Below are 17868 nucleotides of genomic sequence, written 5' to 3'. Positions count from 1 at the left end.
TTTCCTGTTCTTTCTTCTTTCTGGCCTCCCTCCCTCTCTCTCTTTCTTTCTTTCTTTCTTTCTTTCTTTCTTTCTTTCTTTCTTTCTTTCTTTCTTTCTTTCTTTCTCTTTATTCCTTTCTTCCTTATTTACTTGAGAGGCAGAGCTACAGAAAAGAGAGAGACAGAAAGAGAGGTCTTCTATCCACTCACTGGTTCACTCCCCAAATGGCTTCAACAGCCAGAGATGGGCTGATCCAAAGCCAGGAGCCAGGAGCTTCTTCCAGGTCTTCCACGTGAGTGCAGGGGCCAAGGACTTGGGCCATCTCCCACTGCTTTTCCAGGCCATCAAGGAGGGAGCTATATTGGAAAACAAGCAGCCAGGACCCTAACTGGTGCCCATATGGGATACAGGGGCCGCAGAAAGAGGCTTAACCTATTATATCACAGTGCCAGCCTCCAAGATATGCCTTTCTACATGTTCAAGTTTTAATTGGTGCTTTATAGTACCATTCAAAGATTTTCTTCTACGTATCTACACCTTCTACATTTATAGTTAAATTAGTTTGATTTATTATTTGACCTGTCATAAGTGACTTTTCTCCATTCTCTTTTGACTGGGTAATGTAAACATCGACTCATAATTTTTAAACAACTGTGTTGTATTCAAAATAAGAATTCTTTTGCCACAAATAGTTTGTTTTAAAGAATTTATTTATTTAAGAGGAAGAGTTAGAGAGAGAGATGAAGGTCTTCCATCCACTGGTTCACTCCCCAAATGGCCACAACAGCCAGAGCTGGGTGCAGAAGCCACAAGCCAGGAGCTTCCTCCCACATGGGTGCAGGGGCCCAAACGCTTCAGCCATTTTCTACTGCTTTCTGAGGCCATAGCAGAGAGCTGGATCAGAAGAGAAGCAGCTGTGATTAGATGCAGTGCCCAAACAGGATGCCGGCACAACAGGCAAAAGCTTAGCACACTATGCCACAGCATGGGCCCTACCACAAATAGTTTTAAAGTCATTTTCTGCATCAGGATGTAATTATTAGTAAATTACATGCACAACACAATTCACAACATATGCATAACTCACATGAAGAGTCACAGATTCTGAATTTCTAGTCCTGTGTTTCTCATCCATCCAAAGTTGTCCTTCTGCTGGGGATGTTCATTATCTACCTCTTTCAGCATCACTATATACTTTTCCTTTAATCTAAAAATTGAAGATGGGCAGGTGTTTGGCTTAGTGGTTAAGGTGGCATTTGACATGCCCAAATTCCATATTGGAGTGCCTGGGTTCAGGTTCCAGCTCTGCTTCCAATTGCAGATTCCTGTTAATGAACAACCTGGGAAGAAGCAAGCTATGGCTCAAGTTCTTTTGTCCCTGCCACCCACATGGGAGACCTAGACTGAGTTACTGTCTACTGGCTTTAGCCTGGCCCAGCCTGAACTGTTGTGATCATTGAGGGAATGGACCAATGGATAAAAGATCTCTTCACCTTTCAAACAAATAAACAAGCATAGTTTTTCAAAAGTTGATGATTAAGGTCAGTCAACATCTCTGAGCATCTTTCTGGCAGGCATTTACAAAGACTCTAAAGAGGGACTTTCCTCAAAGAACCCTTTTTGAAGATTGTGATGGGATATTTCCTACAGTCCCTAACTGAATAATCCCTAGGACTTACTGCACAGTATCCCATTGTTATTCTTTTTACTCTGCACAGAAGTCTTATCCACTCTAGTGGTATCAAGTAGTATTTCCAAATGGTCAAGTTTCAAGTTCTGTGACCTTACTCAAATTTGTTACTTTAAGTGTGAAACAGAAATGTCCTGCTGAAATTCTACATGGGTGTGCTTGAAACAAAATCACTCATTTCCACCATGACCGCCCCCATTTCCTTTCAAAGCAGGATATTCAAGTTCTGATGACTTCAGTTATTGGAAACCTGGGGTTCTAAGTAGGAAATCAGTTAGGACAAAGGAGCAGGTACTAAGGCAGAGACTGAACATATGAATTAGCCAAAATGGGAACTGGAGAAAAAATAATGTGAAGTTAGGAGAAGAAACTAGAATTTAGGATTAGTATTTCAACATAGGGATATCTACTTCTAAGTATGGTTGTTAGCAAGATGGCTTGAAGAACACACAGAGCAATTCATTTCAATTGCTGGACCATGGATGCACTTAATTTCACTGACATGGTTTGCAATTTCATTGGCAACTGGGGATTTGTTTGGACAAAATTAGTAAGATAAAACTAGAAAACAGAAAGCATGAATAGGTAGACTTTAGAGATAGAAAAGCCAGAAGCAAGGGTTGGTCTTTTGGCACAGTGGGTTAAGTTGCCTCCTGTGACATCAGCCTCCTGTATATGGGCACCAGTGAGTCCTGGGTGCTCCACTTCAGATCCAGCTCCCTCCTAATGCACCTGGGAAGGCATAAGAAGATGGCTCAGTTTCTTGGGCCCTTGCCACCCATGTGGGAAATCTGGATGGAGTTATTGGTTCCCATCTGGAACCTAATCCAGTCCTGGCCTTTAGAGACATTTGGGGGAGTGAACCAGTGGATGGAAGATCTCTCTCTCTCTCTCTCTCTCTCTCTCTCTCTCATTCTCTGTTCTGTGTGTATGTGTGTGTAACTGTGCCTTTCAAATCAACAAATCTCTTTTATAAAAGAAACAGAACCAAAAAAAAGGAAAATGATGAACAATGTCCAAAGACATCCCAGCGTATTTATCCACAGACCACACACTTTACTGACTTCTGTGTCTATAACTCTTCTACTTATCGTCTTGATTATCTCTACTGATTTTCTTCTCTTTATACATGTTTCTTTTTAATTTGTCACTATACTAAATGTTTAACTTTTCTATTTAAAAGTGTACTTCATATAAATTTATATTCACTGTACTCATGTACGAAAACCACAAGTATTATTATGTTGCAGATGGGGAAACTGAGACTTGAAGATCTAAGTAATTTCTTGATATAGTCAGTAAGTGGTAAAAACAAAGCCTAGAACCCAGGCTTCCTAATTGCAGTTCCGAATTTGTTCCACTTGCACCACTGTGTTATGAATAATGTAGGCAAAATGTATGGCCAATGATAGGGCAAGGATTACCCTCTCCAAAATACTGCCTCTGCCCTTTATGGAAAACTGTACCTCTGGACGTCTGGAAGCACAATACTATCAGTTAATGGTAAGTGGCCTCAGTCTTAAAACTCTACAGTTGAGTTAATCTCACTGGCTTTCTATTCGTATTTAGCATGTAGCTGCAAGAGGGTTAGGGTAGCTTTCTAAGGACATACATCAGTCTCAAGTTCTAGTGAAGTATAAAGGACTAAATACAGGAAGAATTCACGTGAAAACACCCAGCAAAGGCTGGAGACTGACTCACGATGAGGAGCAGAGACCCTGTAGCTGGTGGTCAGACAGCAATTCCTACTCAAGAGACTTTTGTTTGGTACAGAGCACTTATGATAGAATATCCAGTCACCTTGCAAACTCTGCATGAATTTAAGACACTTTTGCGTCTGCAAGATCTGAACCAAAAAGCCAGTAAACATGTTGATCAAGTTTAAAATACCTTTGACATGACCAAGTAAGACTTTGCTTTTCATTTCGCATGGTTCTGCATGTCTCCTTTTTTTTTTTTTTTCCATGTATAAAATAGCCTCAGGTAAAATGCGTCTATCCACTGAACGGAGAAGACTTCAGACAACCCACAGCTAGTAGGTAAGTGAGTCATTAAACACATTTACCACTGACGGCATGAAAATAATTAGGAATGAGCCTCTCCACTGTTGGAAATGTTCTGCATGTAGGGATTTATTCTAAAACCAAATTAAATCTCGGCATGGAATTCTAATGCTATCGTTTAAATAAATCTAATAAGTGCAGATTGATTTACAGAGGCTGTTTCCAGAGTATTTAATGCATTGGTGACATTTTATAAAAAAGCAAATTACAGGAATCTGCTTTTTTAAAAGTGTGATTGCATCTAGATTGACAGATAAGATCAATATAAATTAGCCAACATGTTGTCTGACTCAAAAGTTAGAATGCTTTATTTCTTTTTGCTCTGTATTTGCCCAGTTTAGTTTGGGGAAAACCAAGCCAATTTAGGGTTTTACATTCAGATAAATTTTAGTTTCTAAAGATTGTTATTTGGGGGATAGCATTGTGACATAGTGGGTCAAGCCTCCACCTATGCATCCCATATGAGCCCCAGTTCGTGTTCTGCCTGCTCTGCTTCTGGACCAGCTCTCTACTAATGTGCTTAGGAAAGCAGGAGAGGACATCCTGGGTATTTGGGTACCTGCTCCCATGTGGGATGCTTGGAAGGAGCTTCTGGCTCCTGGCTTAAGCTTGGCCCAGCCCTGGCCTTTTCAGCCATGTGGGGAAATGAACCGGCAGGTAGAAGATCTTTCTTTCTGTCTCTCCCCCTCTCTCTTTGTAATTCTGCCTTTCAAATGAATAAATAAATCTTTAAAAAGAAAGATTTCTACTCAACTGTTGTCTTAACTGATTCCTTCAGAATTGCAACATATTTACTTTCATTTGTTGAAAAATACAAAAATCAGGAAAGACTATTGACTAGAAGAAACAAGGGAAAAAAGGAACAACCTGAAATAATAGGCTCAAGTCTTTTCCTTTTGATTTTCAGTTATTTTTCTGGTAGACTTGTATATTTCAAAATGTGTCGATGCTGAACAGAATAGAAAAAAAGGAGGAACTTTGATGGGATGGTTGCAGGTGGGAGGGAGGTTATGGGGGGAAAAGTCGCTACAATTCAAAAGTCGTACTTTGGAAATTTATTAAATAAAAGTTGAAAAAAATAGATGAATTCAGAAGTCTAGAGGAAGGATAATAGAGGAGAAAGAAGGACCAGTCAATCAAATTAAAAATAAGTGGCTGTCATTAGGACATTTGGAATTAAGCAGAACCTTTTGTGCTTAAAAAAAAAAAAAGACAAAAATAGGTGACTTAAAACCAGGCAGCAGTAAGGAAATGAGGAAAATTAAAGCTGTGCAAAATTAATAGCTACTTTAATCTTGCAGCAATACCAAGAACAAACTTCTTTTAGGACATTATTATCTTTAGTATTTTGTTATCAAATGTGGGTTAAGCATGGCTTGTTTAACTTGACAGTGTTTTCTCCATAAATTTTCCTTAGTGCAGTTGCAAGCAAAGGAGCTTTGCCTCCAAGGAGCATACAGACTTGTGGGAAAATGAAGCAGATTCTGCAGGTACTTTCAGTGTGTGGACTGTTGCCTCTATTTGCCTCTGCCTACGAATGTATCTGTTGGCTCTGAATCTTGTTTCTCTCTGCTTTGCTGTTTGTGTGGCTGCTACTGTTCCACTGTGCCTGCTGCAAGCAGCTCAATTTCTTGACCAGCCGCTCCCACAGTACTTCTGAGAGATTTGAAGATGAGACATCATTGAGTACAATGGGTACTCTCCCTGTAGGACCCCAAAAGCGGTGTCCTCTTGTGACGACCCCAGAAACACAGACTCCAGACCAGACGATGCAATAGAGCAGGAGGTAATTTTATTTCATTTGTGCAAATGGGCCCCCTACTGCTGCAAGCAGCAAGCAAGTGAGAGGAGCCCCGAGCAGCTATCTCACACAGCTTTTAAAGGGCAAAACCACAAAATTAACATATTATAGGCTGGCGTAAGTTCATTGGATAATTTTCAGTAGCGGGCCTTGTATGGCAGTCTAAAAGTGGTAATGTCGGTGGAAAAGTACTAGGTCAAAGGGATACATTAGGGGAGGGGGTTTCTAGGAGAGAGGAATAGGTTGCTACGTGCCTTGCAGCTTTCTTTGTTAACCTTGAGCAAGCGTAGGGAAGGGGCTTATCTACAAGGCAGGTGTTCTGTGTATCTCTGGTTAGTAGCTGACTGCTTTCTCTGTGAACCGGTTTACTCCCCATTTCCCAAGGCCGTCTCTGGAACGGTTTGTCTCAGGAGCCCCATTTTTTTTATGGTGGCTCTTGGCTCCTTTCATTCCCCCATTTTCTCTTTGAACTAATTTTAATCCTAAAATTGTGTGCCATTAATGAGGGGTTTCAATACGGTCACTGGTGGCCAGGGCTTGATACTGTTGCGTGAGGACTAATGCCAATGATCAGCAAGCCAGGCCTTAGCATGTGGGCCCATGGCCAGCCATGGGTTTTTATATATATATATATATTTTTTTTTTATTAAATTGAGAATGGCCTCTGTCTTAGGTTGCCCTCAGTCATCTCTGTCCTTACCCGTCATCGGTAACTCTGTCAGCTTGGCCTAGAGCCCTGTCTTAGGTTGGTACAGGATGCTGAGCGTCTTACCCGTCTTTGAGTACCATTCCAGCCCAACATTAGGTGAGAGATGAAACATACAGCCAAATATTAATTATTTTGATTACAAAGGAGGCTTGGTACGAAGTTTTAAATGATGAATCTCAGTCCATTCATACTATAGGGAAGTCAGCATAAAATGCAGAACACACGGAAGACATCCCATACAAAGTGGGAAAAGCAGTAGCAGTCCAGCCAACATTAATAACCAATGAATCCATTGAAACCCTTCAAATGAATAGTGGGTTAGTAATAAACATATGTTGCATTTTACTCTTAAGTTTATCAATAACAGACTCTATATATGGCACATTGTTAGTAATGTTAAAGCAATATCCCCCAGGTACAGGTTTACAACTTAAATGATCTTTTTAACAGCAAGTAATTGTTAGCTGCATGGCTTAAAAGCACTCCTGAGTGAACTTGATCCAATTCTTTGGCTATATTGGATAGCACAGTAGCAGTAAGATTGATTGCTTTGGTCACCAAACATGTAAGCCTTTATAGTCCACGATTATTTCCAAAAGCCAGTCCAGGAACACTTACTACTGATGCAGCCATGGCAAGGGCAGTGTCCTCTCCTATTAGGATGACGTTGTTATTGTAGTCTTCAGGTAAAGCACGCCACTGACGTGCTCTATCCGCTGCTGTAAATACAGATGCTAGCATCAGGGCCACACGGCCCAGGGAGCAATTGCAGAAAGGCATGTTGGTTACATGGAAAAACCCATCCCTTAGGAGCCCTTGTCCCATACCAGTACTGGATCAGGTCCATTCCATTGATTGGTGATAGGATCCCTCCATTTTACCATTGCTCTTTTTACAGCTGTTTTTAAGCAGTTAGAATTTAACAGAGACATCAAGAGAACATAATAGATTACTTTAACTCATTGCTTTAACAGAGGATCAGATTTTGATTTTATGTCAAAGAAAATAACCAAAGATTTCTTTTTTTCATAACATTTTGCGACTTTTTCACACCTTCTGTAACTTGCTCAAACCTTTCTCTTCTCCCCCCCCCTTTTTTCCATTCCAGTATAAACCAGCCATTAAGATAAACAATTTTTACAAATTATATCCTTTTAAAAGTATCTCTTTTTTTAACTTTTTTTATTAAGAACACGCTTTTATGTTTGTGACCTTTTACATTAAAATGATGGTATCTGGGACTGTAGCAGTCAATGGGAGAGTAACTTTGTTTAATTCCCTGTAATTCACAGTCATTTTTCAGGTTTCATCTGATTTTTTAACATGCCAAATTAGATAATTCCTTTTAGTGATTATGGGAATCATCACTCCAGCACTAAGATAATTTTTTTTATTGTTTTAGATATTTTCTCATATTCACCTGGAATTCTGTATTGTTTACACTGAATAACCTTAGTTGGCCCTGGCAGCAGTACAGGAGTTTGATATAATTTTTTTACCACTATCTAGCAGTTTGACTCTAAAGGGCAGCATTTTTTTTTCTAATTTACATTTATTCTGTACTTATTTTTTCAATTGCTTATACATGCATCAGTATGCAGATAACAAAATTCATTCTCACCTCCCCAAAGCCTATAGTTCAGCCCCCTTTTCCACCGGCACTGATAGCAAAACCTCAATAACTTGTGGAGGCTGTGCACTCTGTAACTTGCCATCCCAATTCTCACTCGATTCTGAGCAGAGAGCCCATTCCTTCACCAAAGAGGCGAACTGAAGGTCTTTTCAGCCAGGAACATCACAGGTTACACATGCAACTTCAGTTTTTTCTTTTAAAGAAAGGCATTGCTTTGCATACTTGCAGATCCTGCCAACTGCGCCAATTTGTGACAGTAAATTACTTTTTAGCTGTCTGCTGTGCACAGACTTAGTTACTTTTAATCTGCAAGAAATACGCTGCAAGCCTTGTAGTGCACACCAAAATTATTTACAGGAAAGATGGTAAAGGAGCATAGATTAACAGAATGTTGCAATAAACATGGCTCCATTGCTTTAATGATACTATAGCAAGATGGTCCACTGATCCCTGTAGGGAGGGCCTGAGGCTGGCCCCGCTTCCAGTTTCCTGAACTCTGTATTTTAATGAATTACCTTCTTTATCAGTTTTGGAGTGACACTTATTGGCCCAATGCCTTTCCCTTTAGCACTGGAAGCAAATCCCAGGAAGAGCCTTATTTTGATTTTTGACTTCTGGATAATTTTTGTACATGTCCCTGTTGCCCACATTTATAGCACCCTCATTTATCAGGCATAGTCCTCCTTGATGATTTTTGTAATGACATACCAAGCAGAGCGTCAGGTCCTGAATGTCCTGTTATTAATCCATTTTGTTAATTTTTCATTAAAGGGACTGTCACAGAACACCTCAATCACAGTAGCCAATTGATCATGTAATCATTACGGGCATATTTAACATTCAGCTTGACTGCGTGTTCCCCCAGGATGAAACAGCAGCAACAGAGGCTTGCTCCAGCTCCCCCCTAAAGCCTCCAAGGACAAGGGTGGCTCATTGCCAAGATTTTAGGCAAGCAGTGCGTCCCATCTCGGGTCTTGGCCAGAGAGCCGAGACATGAAGCATGCCCACCTGTTTATCAGAAAACATTCCTTTATCCTCCTCCCCGGGAACTGGCCAGGCTCCCAAGGAGCAGGAGAAGGTCATTCGGCAGCAAAGTTTCTTGGTTACCAGAGCCAAATCTAGGTACAAGCCTCTCCAGCCCAAAAATTTGTCCTTACATTTGGCCCTAGAGTTGCATTGAGAGGTAGACATAATTAACACATTATAAGAATACAATACACATTTTTCATACAAGTATACATCTAGCAATCAAACACAACAATAAAAACAGATGGGGGAGACAGTAAGAGATAAAGGACAACAAAAACAGCGACACACAGAACACAAATCACAAGCCGTGCGGCAACAGACCGAGACAAAACTGAAACTATCAGAAGGGAGCGGCAGTCTGGCCAGGCTCTCCCCTGGAAGAAAGGAAATTCCCTCTTTCCCTCCTTCCCAGACCACCACTGGAGCGTTCTCCAGGGTTGAACCAGGGGTCTCAGGACACGTCTGAAATCACAAGCCGCGCAGCAACAGACCGAGACAAAACCAAAACCAAAATTTCAGAAGGGAGCGGCCGTTTGGCCAGGCTCTCCCCTGGAAGAAGGGAAACGCCCTCTTTCCCTCCTTCCCAGACCACCACTGGAGCGTCCTCCAGGGTTGGACCAGGGGCCTCAGGACACGTCTGTCTCCCCCTTCGGTCCAGTCAGTACTGAGCCTGTACAGGCGCCCCAGGACAGATTCCACGTCGTCCTGGCAGACAAGGACAAACAGTACAAACCACAGTTACAATGATACACAAGTAAGCAAACTTACCTCCGTCTGGCCGATGGAGTGTGGGAGTCTGGGGTCCCCCAAATCCTGGACGAGCCCCCAAATGTAGGACCCCAAAAGCGGTGTCCTCTTGTGACGACCCCAGAAACACAGACTCCAGACCAGACGATGCAATAGAGCAGGAGGTAATTTTATTTCATTTGCGCAAATGGGCTCCCTACTGCTGCAAGCAGCAAGCAAGTGAGAGGAGCCCCGAGCAGCTATCTCACACAGCTTTTAAAGGGCAAAACCACAAAATTAACATATTATAGGCTGGCATAAGTTCATTGGATAATTTTCAGTAGCGGGCCTTGTATGGCAGTCTAAAAGTGGTAATGTCGGTGGAAAAGTACTAGGTCAAAGGGATACATTAGGGGAGGGGGTTTCTAGGAGAGAGGAATAGGTTGCTACGTGCCTTGCAGCTTTCTTTGTTAACCTTGAGCAAGCATAGGGAAGGGGCTTATCTACAAGGCAGGTGTTCTGTGTATCTCTGGTTAGTAGCTGACTGCTTTCTCTGTGAACCGGTTTACTCCCCATTTCCCAAGGCCGTCTCTGGAACGGTTTGTCTCAGGAGCCCCATTTTTTTTATGGTGGCTCTTGGCTCCTTTCATCCCATGCCAGCAGTTTTGTTCTTAGCCCAGGGTTTGCGGAATACACCATGCATGTCAGTGGTTCATATGCAAGACCAAGAACTTGTGAAAAGGAGGACTGGGTGGAAATGAGTATCTGCTGTCAAAATGAAGCCCCCTATGCAGCAGCAGGGGCAGACAATGTTCAAACAGACATCTGGGTAGGGGGGAAGGGGATGCTGTTGGTCTAAGAGCCCTTGTGGTGTTTGTCCCAGGAATGCCCAGGCCTATCTCAGGAGCTTCATTTAAGTGGCATGGAAGTTCTGCTGGTATTCATGGTATGTCACAGAGATTTTGTTTGCTTAGGAAGCAAATGAGCTAAGCAATAATGGCAAATGCCACAAAAGCTATCAGGATCTCCACACAAATCAGGTTGTTAAATGAGAAGAGTAAGGATTGCTCAGTATCAGGTGATGCTAAGAAATGATACGCAGTTATGCATAGGAGAACAAAAAAAAGCTGTGTACTCAGATTTAATTAGATGAATCAATGAAACTACCAGTAGTCAGGATTGCTGACAATTTACTATTTCAATGGGATGCCTCTGCAGCTGTCTTCTAAATATTCTGGATGGAAAGGATTCTAAAATGCCTTCCCTGCTTGTTTGCCTCCTCAGAGGGATGGCAAACATTTTTCTTAATATATCAGAGGCATTATTATGATCCCCAGTTGTTGTATTTTATATAATGCCATGAGACATCCATGATCTATTGAAATTTGGGGGGCTAAATTGCCTAATATTAAAAACCCTGAAAATATGTGCTTTTGTTGTGTATTTTTTATTGTTTTTCTATCTCTTCTATTCGGAAACTCACATTTCAGAGCTTTCTGGTTACTAATTAGATTTTTAAAGCTACACTTTATTTATTTGAGAGGTGGAGACAGTTTTATGAGGGGGGAGATGGAGGGAGAGAAGTGGGGCAAGAGAGACAGACACAGAGACTCCATGCAGTGGTTAATGCCTAAAATACCCACAATGGGGACTTGCAGGAGGCCAATTATTTGGTCCATGCCACTGGCTGTCAGGATCTGGATAAGCAGGAAGCTGGAGTCAGGAGCAGGAGCCTGGAATAGAATCCTACAAACTCTGATGTGAGATGTGGGCATCTTAACTGCTAGGTCAGATGTCCATCCCAGTACTAATAAGATTTGACCTGTATTTAATTTGACATTTCTTATCTGGATTTAGCTTTTACTCAGGCCTATTATAGTAGTATTTAAAGGAAAAGTAAATTAATCCTGCAATTTATACCATAAAATTTATAACAATTGCTTTGGCTGATCACGCACCTGGTAGGTTTTTCTTTGGAATTCAGTTAGTACTACTGATTGTTGAGGATTTGAAGAAAATGGAACCTTTGTACACAGTGTAAATCTAAGTACAGCTATTATGCAAAGCTGTATGATGATTCCTTTAGAAACTGAAAAAAGAACTACCATATGTGATTCTAGTATCTCCTACTGAGTTTATATCCAAAGGAAATGAAATCAGAGTGTTTCATTTCATGTTCATTGCAACACTATTGACAACAGTCAAGATATGAAGTCTTGAGTTTCCGTCAATGGAAGGTCAATGAAGAATACATAAAAAACTGTGATATATATATATATATGATGTAAAATATGTAAAAAACTGTGATATATAATATATATGCAAACTATGATATGTATGTATTTACAACTAATATATATGAATATATCTTTCATTATACATATGCATATGGAATACTAATTTTGAAAAAAATCCTGTCATTTTTCACAATGTAAATGAATCTGGTGCACATTATACTAAGTGAAATGAGCAGTCATAATAGAACTAATACTGTATGATCTCACTTATATGTGGAATCTCAAAAAGTCAAACATGGAGAAGCAGAGAGGATGGTGGCTTCCAGGGTTGTAGGGGGAATGGAGAGATAGGGGGAATGGTCAAAGGCTATAAAGCTTCAGTTATGCAAGATGAACAAATGATGTGGATCTGGTGCACAGTATGATTTCTTTCATTAATAGTTACTGGAGGTGGCTGTTTGACATGCAGTTAGGATGCTAGTTGGGATGCCTGCATCCCATATTAGAGTTCTTGGATTCAAGTCCAAGCTCTGATTCTGATTTCAGCTTCTGCTAATTTAAACCTTGGGAGTCGTCAGATTATGGCTCAAGTAGTTGGTTCCCTGTCACCCACATGGGAAACCTGGATTGAGCTCTAGCCTCTTAGCTTGAGTTCTCTGGCCCAGCCTTGGTTGTTAAAGTCATTTAGGAAGAGAACCCACAGTGAAAGATGTATCCATACCTGTGCCTGTCTCTCTCTGCCTTTCAAAAATAAATAAATAAGCCTTTAAAAAATAATGTATTCATTATATTATTTAAATCTCCTGAGAGTTTTTTTTTAAGATTTATTTATGTGAAAGGCAGAGTTACAGAGAGAGGGAGAGACAGAGAGAGAAAGAGATCTTCTGTCCATGGGTTCACTCCCCAAGTGACTACAACAGCTGGGGTTGGGCCAGACCAAAGCAAGGAGTCTGCAACTCCAGCCGGATCTCCCACATGCGTGACAGGGGCCTGAGTACTCTAGCCATCTTCTGCTGTGTTCTCAGGTGGCTTGGAAGTGGCGCAGCTGGAACTTGATCCAGTAGTCATGGCCCCCAAGAGAGAAGGCCTTAAGTGTTCTCACAACAAAAAGTAGTCAGTAAAAAAGGTGATAGATATGTTAATCAGATTTATTGTATCATTTACAAAGTTTAACTCCAAGTATGAAAGCTTTTTTGTTGTAAAAGAAAAAGATTTGTTTATTTTTTTAAAGAGTTACAGAGAGAGAGGCAGAAATAGAAAGATCTCCCATGCATTGGTTCACTCCCCAGGTGGCCGCAACAGCTGGTGCTGGGCCAGGAGCTTCATCCAGGTCTCCTTAATTCCATACCTCTCCAGCCTAAATAATTTTATTTACTTTGGCATTTGCCAGGAAACTAGAAAACCGTCTAATTATGCATTCTTACAAATATCTTACTTATGACATAACTTTTATGCTCTGAATCCTAAAAGGCCTAAACCATTGAAACTCAAGAGCTAAGAATACACTTCTGATTACTGGTTTTCCTGCTACAACAACTGTCACCCAGGCAATGAATATCTTTATAAAATGGAGAGATCTGGATGATAGAAGCATCATCAGGAGCAAAGTCAGATCAGTAGCACACCGTGGTATTATCCCGCTGCCTTCACAGCTTTCAAATTTCATTTTCATTTTCATTTTAGTTAAGTTTTAACAGATCCAATATGATTTGTAGATATAAGTCTGATGATATTCTTTTATTGTGCACCTGAAAGCATGATGCAAGGAAGATAGACACAAAGATGAATAAGAATTGGTTCCTGTATTCAAGTGAGTTTATAATCTAGTTAGGGAAGGAATTCACATTCTCTAAGAGGAAATGAACAATCACAGTAGGAGGAAAGACAAAAGACTGTACTAATTCTCTGTTTTCATGCTTTTGAACCATGCCCTTTAACATGGTTGACAGTCCAGCCTCTCGATAGGCAGTCTGCCCTGGGTGTAAGGGCTGGCAGGGTGAATTCTTCTGTATGTGATGGTAGAAAATTCACACTCAAAATTTTTTGGAGGACAAAAATGACAATGGGTGAGTAGGTAGAAGACATGATTTTCTGTGTTGCTAAACAATTTATAGTCTAATTGAGGAGAAAAGTTAAGCCAATGTTAAGTAACAGAAGAATAAAACAAGGCAGTCTCATATAATGGACTATATATAGCAGCACTGTGTTCTCCAAGATGTATTTCCTGGGATCGGAAGAGGTGATGAAAACTAAGTGGTGAGCTTAGTTAGGAAGAGTTTTCTGGAGAAGTTGAGGCATTTTAGGGTCGAAAAAAGTGAAAATGTAGATTATAACTAAGAAACGTTAACATTCAATGCTTTCGTGCCAGTCATTGTTTTAAATACTTTAATATCTCCCAGAATCCTCACACGAAAGTTAGAGGGTAGAAACAATTTCTGTCATTTCCCTTTTACAGAAAAGGAAACTGAGGCGCAGAGAGACTAAGTACTTCCTAACACTGCACAGCAGGCTGGCAGCTTGACTACAACAGCAACATCCTAAACTGATGTGGTCTTGTTGGGAAGTGCGATGAAGAGAGCAGCGTTAAGTCAAAGTAGTAGAGAGAATAGTGTGTGGACCTGAGGCAGAGGATTATGGCCAGTGCATGACTGGGCCCCACATCTTCTAGGCATCTCCCCTGTGTCTTCTGCTCCATACAGATAACCAGCCTGCTGTAGATACTACTTTGAATCACAGCTAAGAAATGAGGAACTCAGAGCACTAAAAGGCCATTGGTGACTTGCCTGGAGAGTCTCAGAGAAGTGAAGTAGGAGTGAAGGGAATTGAATGCCCCTCAGGGCCACATCCAGGCGTCTCAGTTTTATGCAAATAGAGTCAGCTCTTAAACTAGACCAAAACTCATTTTTCCAGTGTAGGAAGGCAGGACTAAAACCACTCTAACTGGCAAAACAGGGTGATAGAAACCTGATTATTGAAGACAAAAGAAATTTAGGGGAGAAATGGGCACAAAAGAGTTTCCAGAAGTCTTTGTCTGCAGGACTACAGAGTTCTTACATAAGGAATATACTTTCTGTATATGCATGGGTTTGGAACTCAAATCAGGTGAGAATGAATGATGAGTAATTTTGGGAACATGAATGTTTAACCTGTTACAGGGAGAGAAAGGAGATGTGGCAGGTGTGGGCTAACTATATAATTTCTGCAATGTGTGTGATAGAAGTTTATCTATAAATTATGCTTAACTGAAATCTTAGCCTTGATTTATCAGAAGTTCTTGCTGCTTTTTAAAATGAGCCTTTTAAAGCCACTTGAAACTGTGAATCACAGCCTAACAATGGGACAGTGGAGACAGAGTCTCAGAAGGAAACAGGATTTCTAGGCCTTGTCCCAGCTCTGACCCTTAATTGCTGTCTGTAATCTTGGACAAGGTCATTGACTTCTCCATGTTTCAAATTATTCATTTCCAAACCTGAGATAAGACCTATCCTGTCTATGTTATCATTGAGCTCATGTGAAGTAATATCCATGAAAGCACTTTAAAAATGTGCAATACAGTTGACAAAGGCATGGTAAAAATGTAAAGAGCTCTGTAGATAGCTCTGACCCCAGTCCTCCCGTGTTTGATAACAGTGCGGATAACAGTACTGCTTCTCTAGCTTGAATTATTTTTTTAAATAAAAGGATGTTCCTTCAGGTGCAGGGGTTGCTTTCCTGCCATTTGTCTTTATCCCAGTGCTTTGGCCCTTCATTTGTACTGTTTGGGCCTACATTTTCCCATTTCAGTAGCTGTCTGTCACAGAATGAAATTAATCAACTGGGAATAATGCTAGAGTTTTGACTGTTGTCTTAGTCTAACTTGGAAAACATGAAAGGGAGTCTCCTAGCTTTACTTGAGATTCAGAAGTGACCTTTTGTTATCTGCTTCTTTTGTTTCTCTTGGTGCCAGAGTCTTTAAAAATTGGAACAGGCAACTTGGCTTTTAACTCATTTCATAATTATTGCGGTTCATTAACCCTTAACTATTTTGAAACCTACAGCACTGACTTGGGTTGTCTGGCCTATAAGGTGAACACAGTTACTGTTACTATTCATGAGACACATTTGCCAGAAGGAAATGACCATCTGTGCTTTTTTTTTTTTTAAGAAAAAAAGATTTTATTTATTTATTTAAGAGGTAGAGTTACAGTCAGTGAGAGGGAGAGACAGAGAAAGGTCTTCATCCGCTGGTTCACTCAACAAATGGCTGCAACAGCCAGAGCTGGGCGGATCTGAAGCTAGGAGCCAGGAGTTTCTTCTGGGTCTTCCACACGGGTGCAGGGACCCAAGCACTTGGGCCATCTTCTACTGCTTTCCCAGGCCATAGCAGTGAGCTGGATTGGAGGAGGAGCAGTTGGGACTAGAACCAGTTCCCATATGGGATGCCGGCACCTCAGGCAGAGGATTAACCTACTGCGCCACAGCGCCGGCTCCCACCTTCTATTCTATTGTAAAGCTTTATGCTATAATTTCCTAAGGGTAAAGACCAAGGCTACTCATTTCAGAGCTATTAGCGTTGAACTCTCCAGTATCATTTGTTGGTGATAAAACATTTCATATTTGTTTAGCACTCTATAGTTTACAAATAGCATTCATATGTACAATTAATTATTAGCATTTTGACTGAGATTATCATAGAACTCCTGTTAAAGACATCAACTTCACCAGCTGGCATAATAAAAACATGAGCTATTGTAACTAAAATGCATGTATAGATTGGTTTTCAATTTTTTGCACCAAAATAAATGTGTCTTTTAACTCTATTTTCCAAGCACTTTTGGAAGTACCCTCTTATTTTAATAAAATACATTAAATTTATGGGTCATAATTAGAACAACATATTAGAGTCACATGAGATTATTTTTTTTTTTTGACAGGCAGAGTTAGACAGAGAGAGAGACACACAGAGAAAGGTCTTCCTTCCGTTGGTTCACCCTCCAAATGGCCGCTAAGGCCGGTGCACTGCGCTGATCCGAAGCCAGGAGCCAGGTGCTTCTTCCTGGTCTCTCATGCGGGTGCAGGGCCCAACCACTTGAGCCATCCTCCACTGCACTCCCTGGCCACAGCAGAGAGCTGGACTGGAATAGGAGCAACCGGGACAGAATCTGGTGCCCCAACCGGGGCTAGAACCCGGAGTGCCGGCGCCACAGATGGAGGATTAGCCAAGTGAGCCGCGGCGCTGGCACATGAGATTATTAAAACTACCAGTGGCAGGGTGAGTGTTTAGCGTAGTCCTGAAGACACAGCAATCAACATGGGAGTGCCTGAGTCAGATTCCTGGCTCTGACTCCTGATTCTAGCTTCCTGCTGATATAGATCCTGGGAGGCAGTGGTGAAGGTTTAAGTAATTGATTGTGGGAGAACTGAATAATATTCCTGGCTCCTTGAAGACATTTGGGGAGTGAAACAGTGGATGAGAAAACACTCTCTTGTTCCCTCTCTCTCAAATAAATAATACACATTAAATAACCCCAGTGTCTCATTTCCACTTCAGACCTACTGAATGGAAACAGCTGCCTGGTGACTGTGATATGCAGCCATATATGAGCACTACTGCTGTCCCATGAAGACCGTAGTCCAAGTGGCAGAGAGGGGCCATTTCCATCACCAAAGAGCTGTGTGCAGTAGGCACAATGGAAAGGAGATAATGAGTCCAAAACTACTAATTCCAAAACAGTTCTGATTCTTTTCAGTCATAGTTCTAAGTGAAAAATAGTGCCTTGAAGCAAGTAATAGAGTTATATCAATTTACTTCAATTCTACCATTTTCTACAATCTCAAATTATCTCTTCTATTAAGAAACAAGCACACAGGCTTTTACCTAGGAAATAAAATTCTCTTAGGATAAGGCTGACTGAATTAATGTGCAGTTGGGTTTTATTTTATCTGTTGTAATGTCAGTTTTGAGAGACAATGATCTTATAAGAGGAAACCCATGTTGGCTACGAGAAGTTCCTTCCTA

At 40.9% G+C, this 17868-nt stretch overlaps 1 protein-coding gene across 1 annotated transcript in view; it reads left to right on the top strand.

The window, feature by feature from the left end:
* Positions 1-17868, top strand: part of GUCA1C (guanylate cyclase activator 1C) — a 52556-nt gene continuing 34688 nt past the window's right edge. The window contains 2 exon segments of the mRNA XM_070073240.1: positions 1-3577; positions 5158-5225. Of these exon segments, the coding sequence (XP_069929341.1) occupies positions 3375-3577; positions 5158-5225 (271 nt within the window). The 5' untranslated portion in view covers positions 1-3374.

This window comes from Oryctolagus cuniculus, chromosome 4 (assembly GCF_964237555.1).
Source record: "Oryctolagus cuniculus chromosome 4, mOryCun1.1, whole genome shotgun sequence".
Taxonomy (NCBI): Eukaryota; Metazoa; Chordata; class Mammalia; order Lagomorpha; family Leporidae; genus Oryctolagus; species Oryctolagus cuniculus.
Note: the sequence above shows the minus strand (reverse complement) of the source record. Positions and strands in the feature narration are given on the sequence as shown.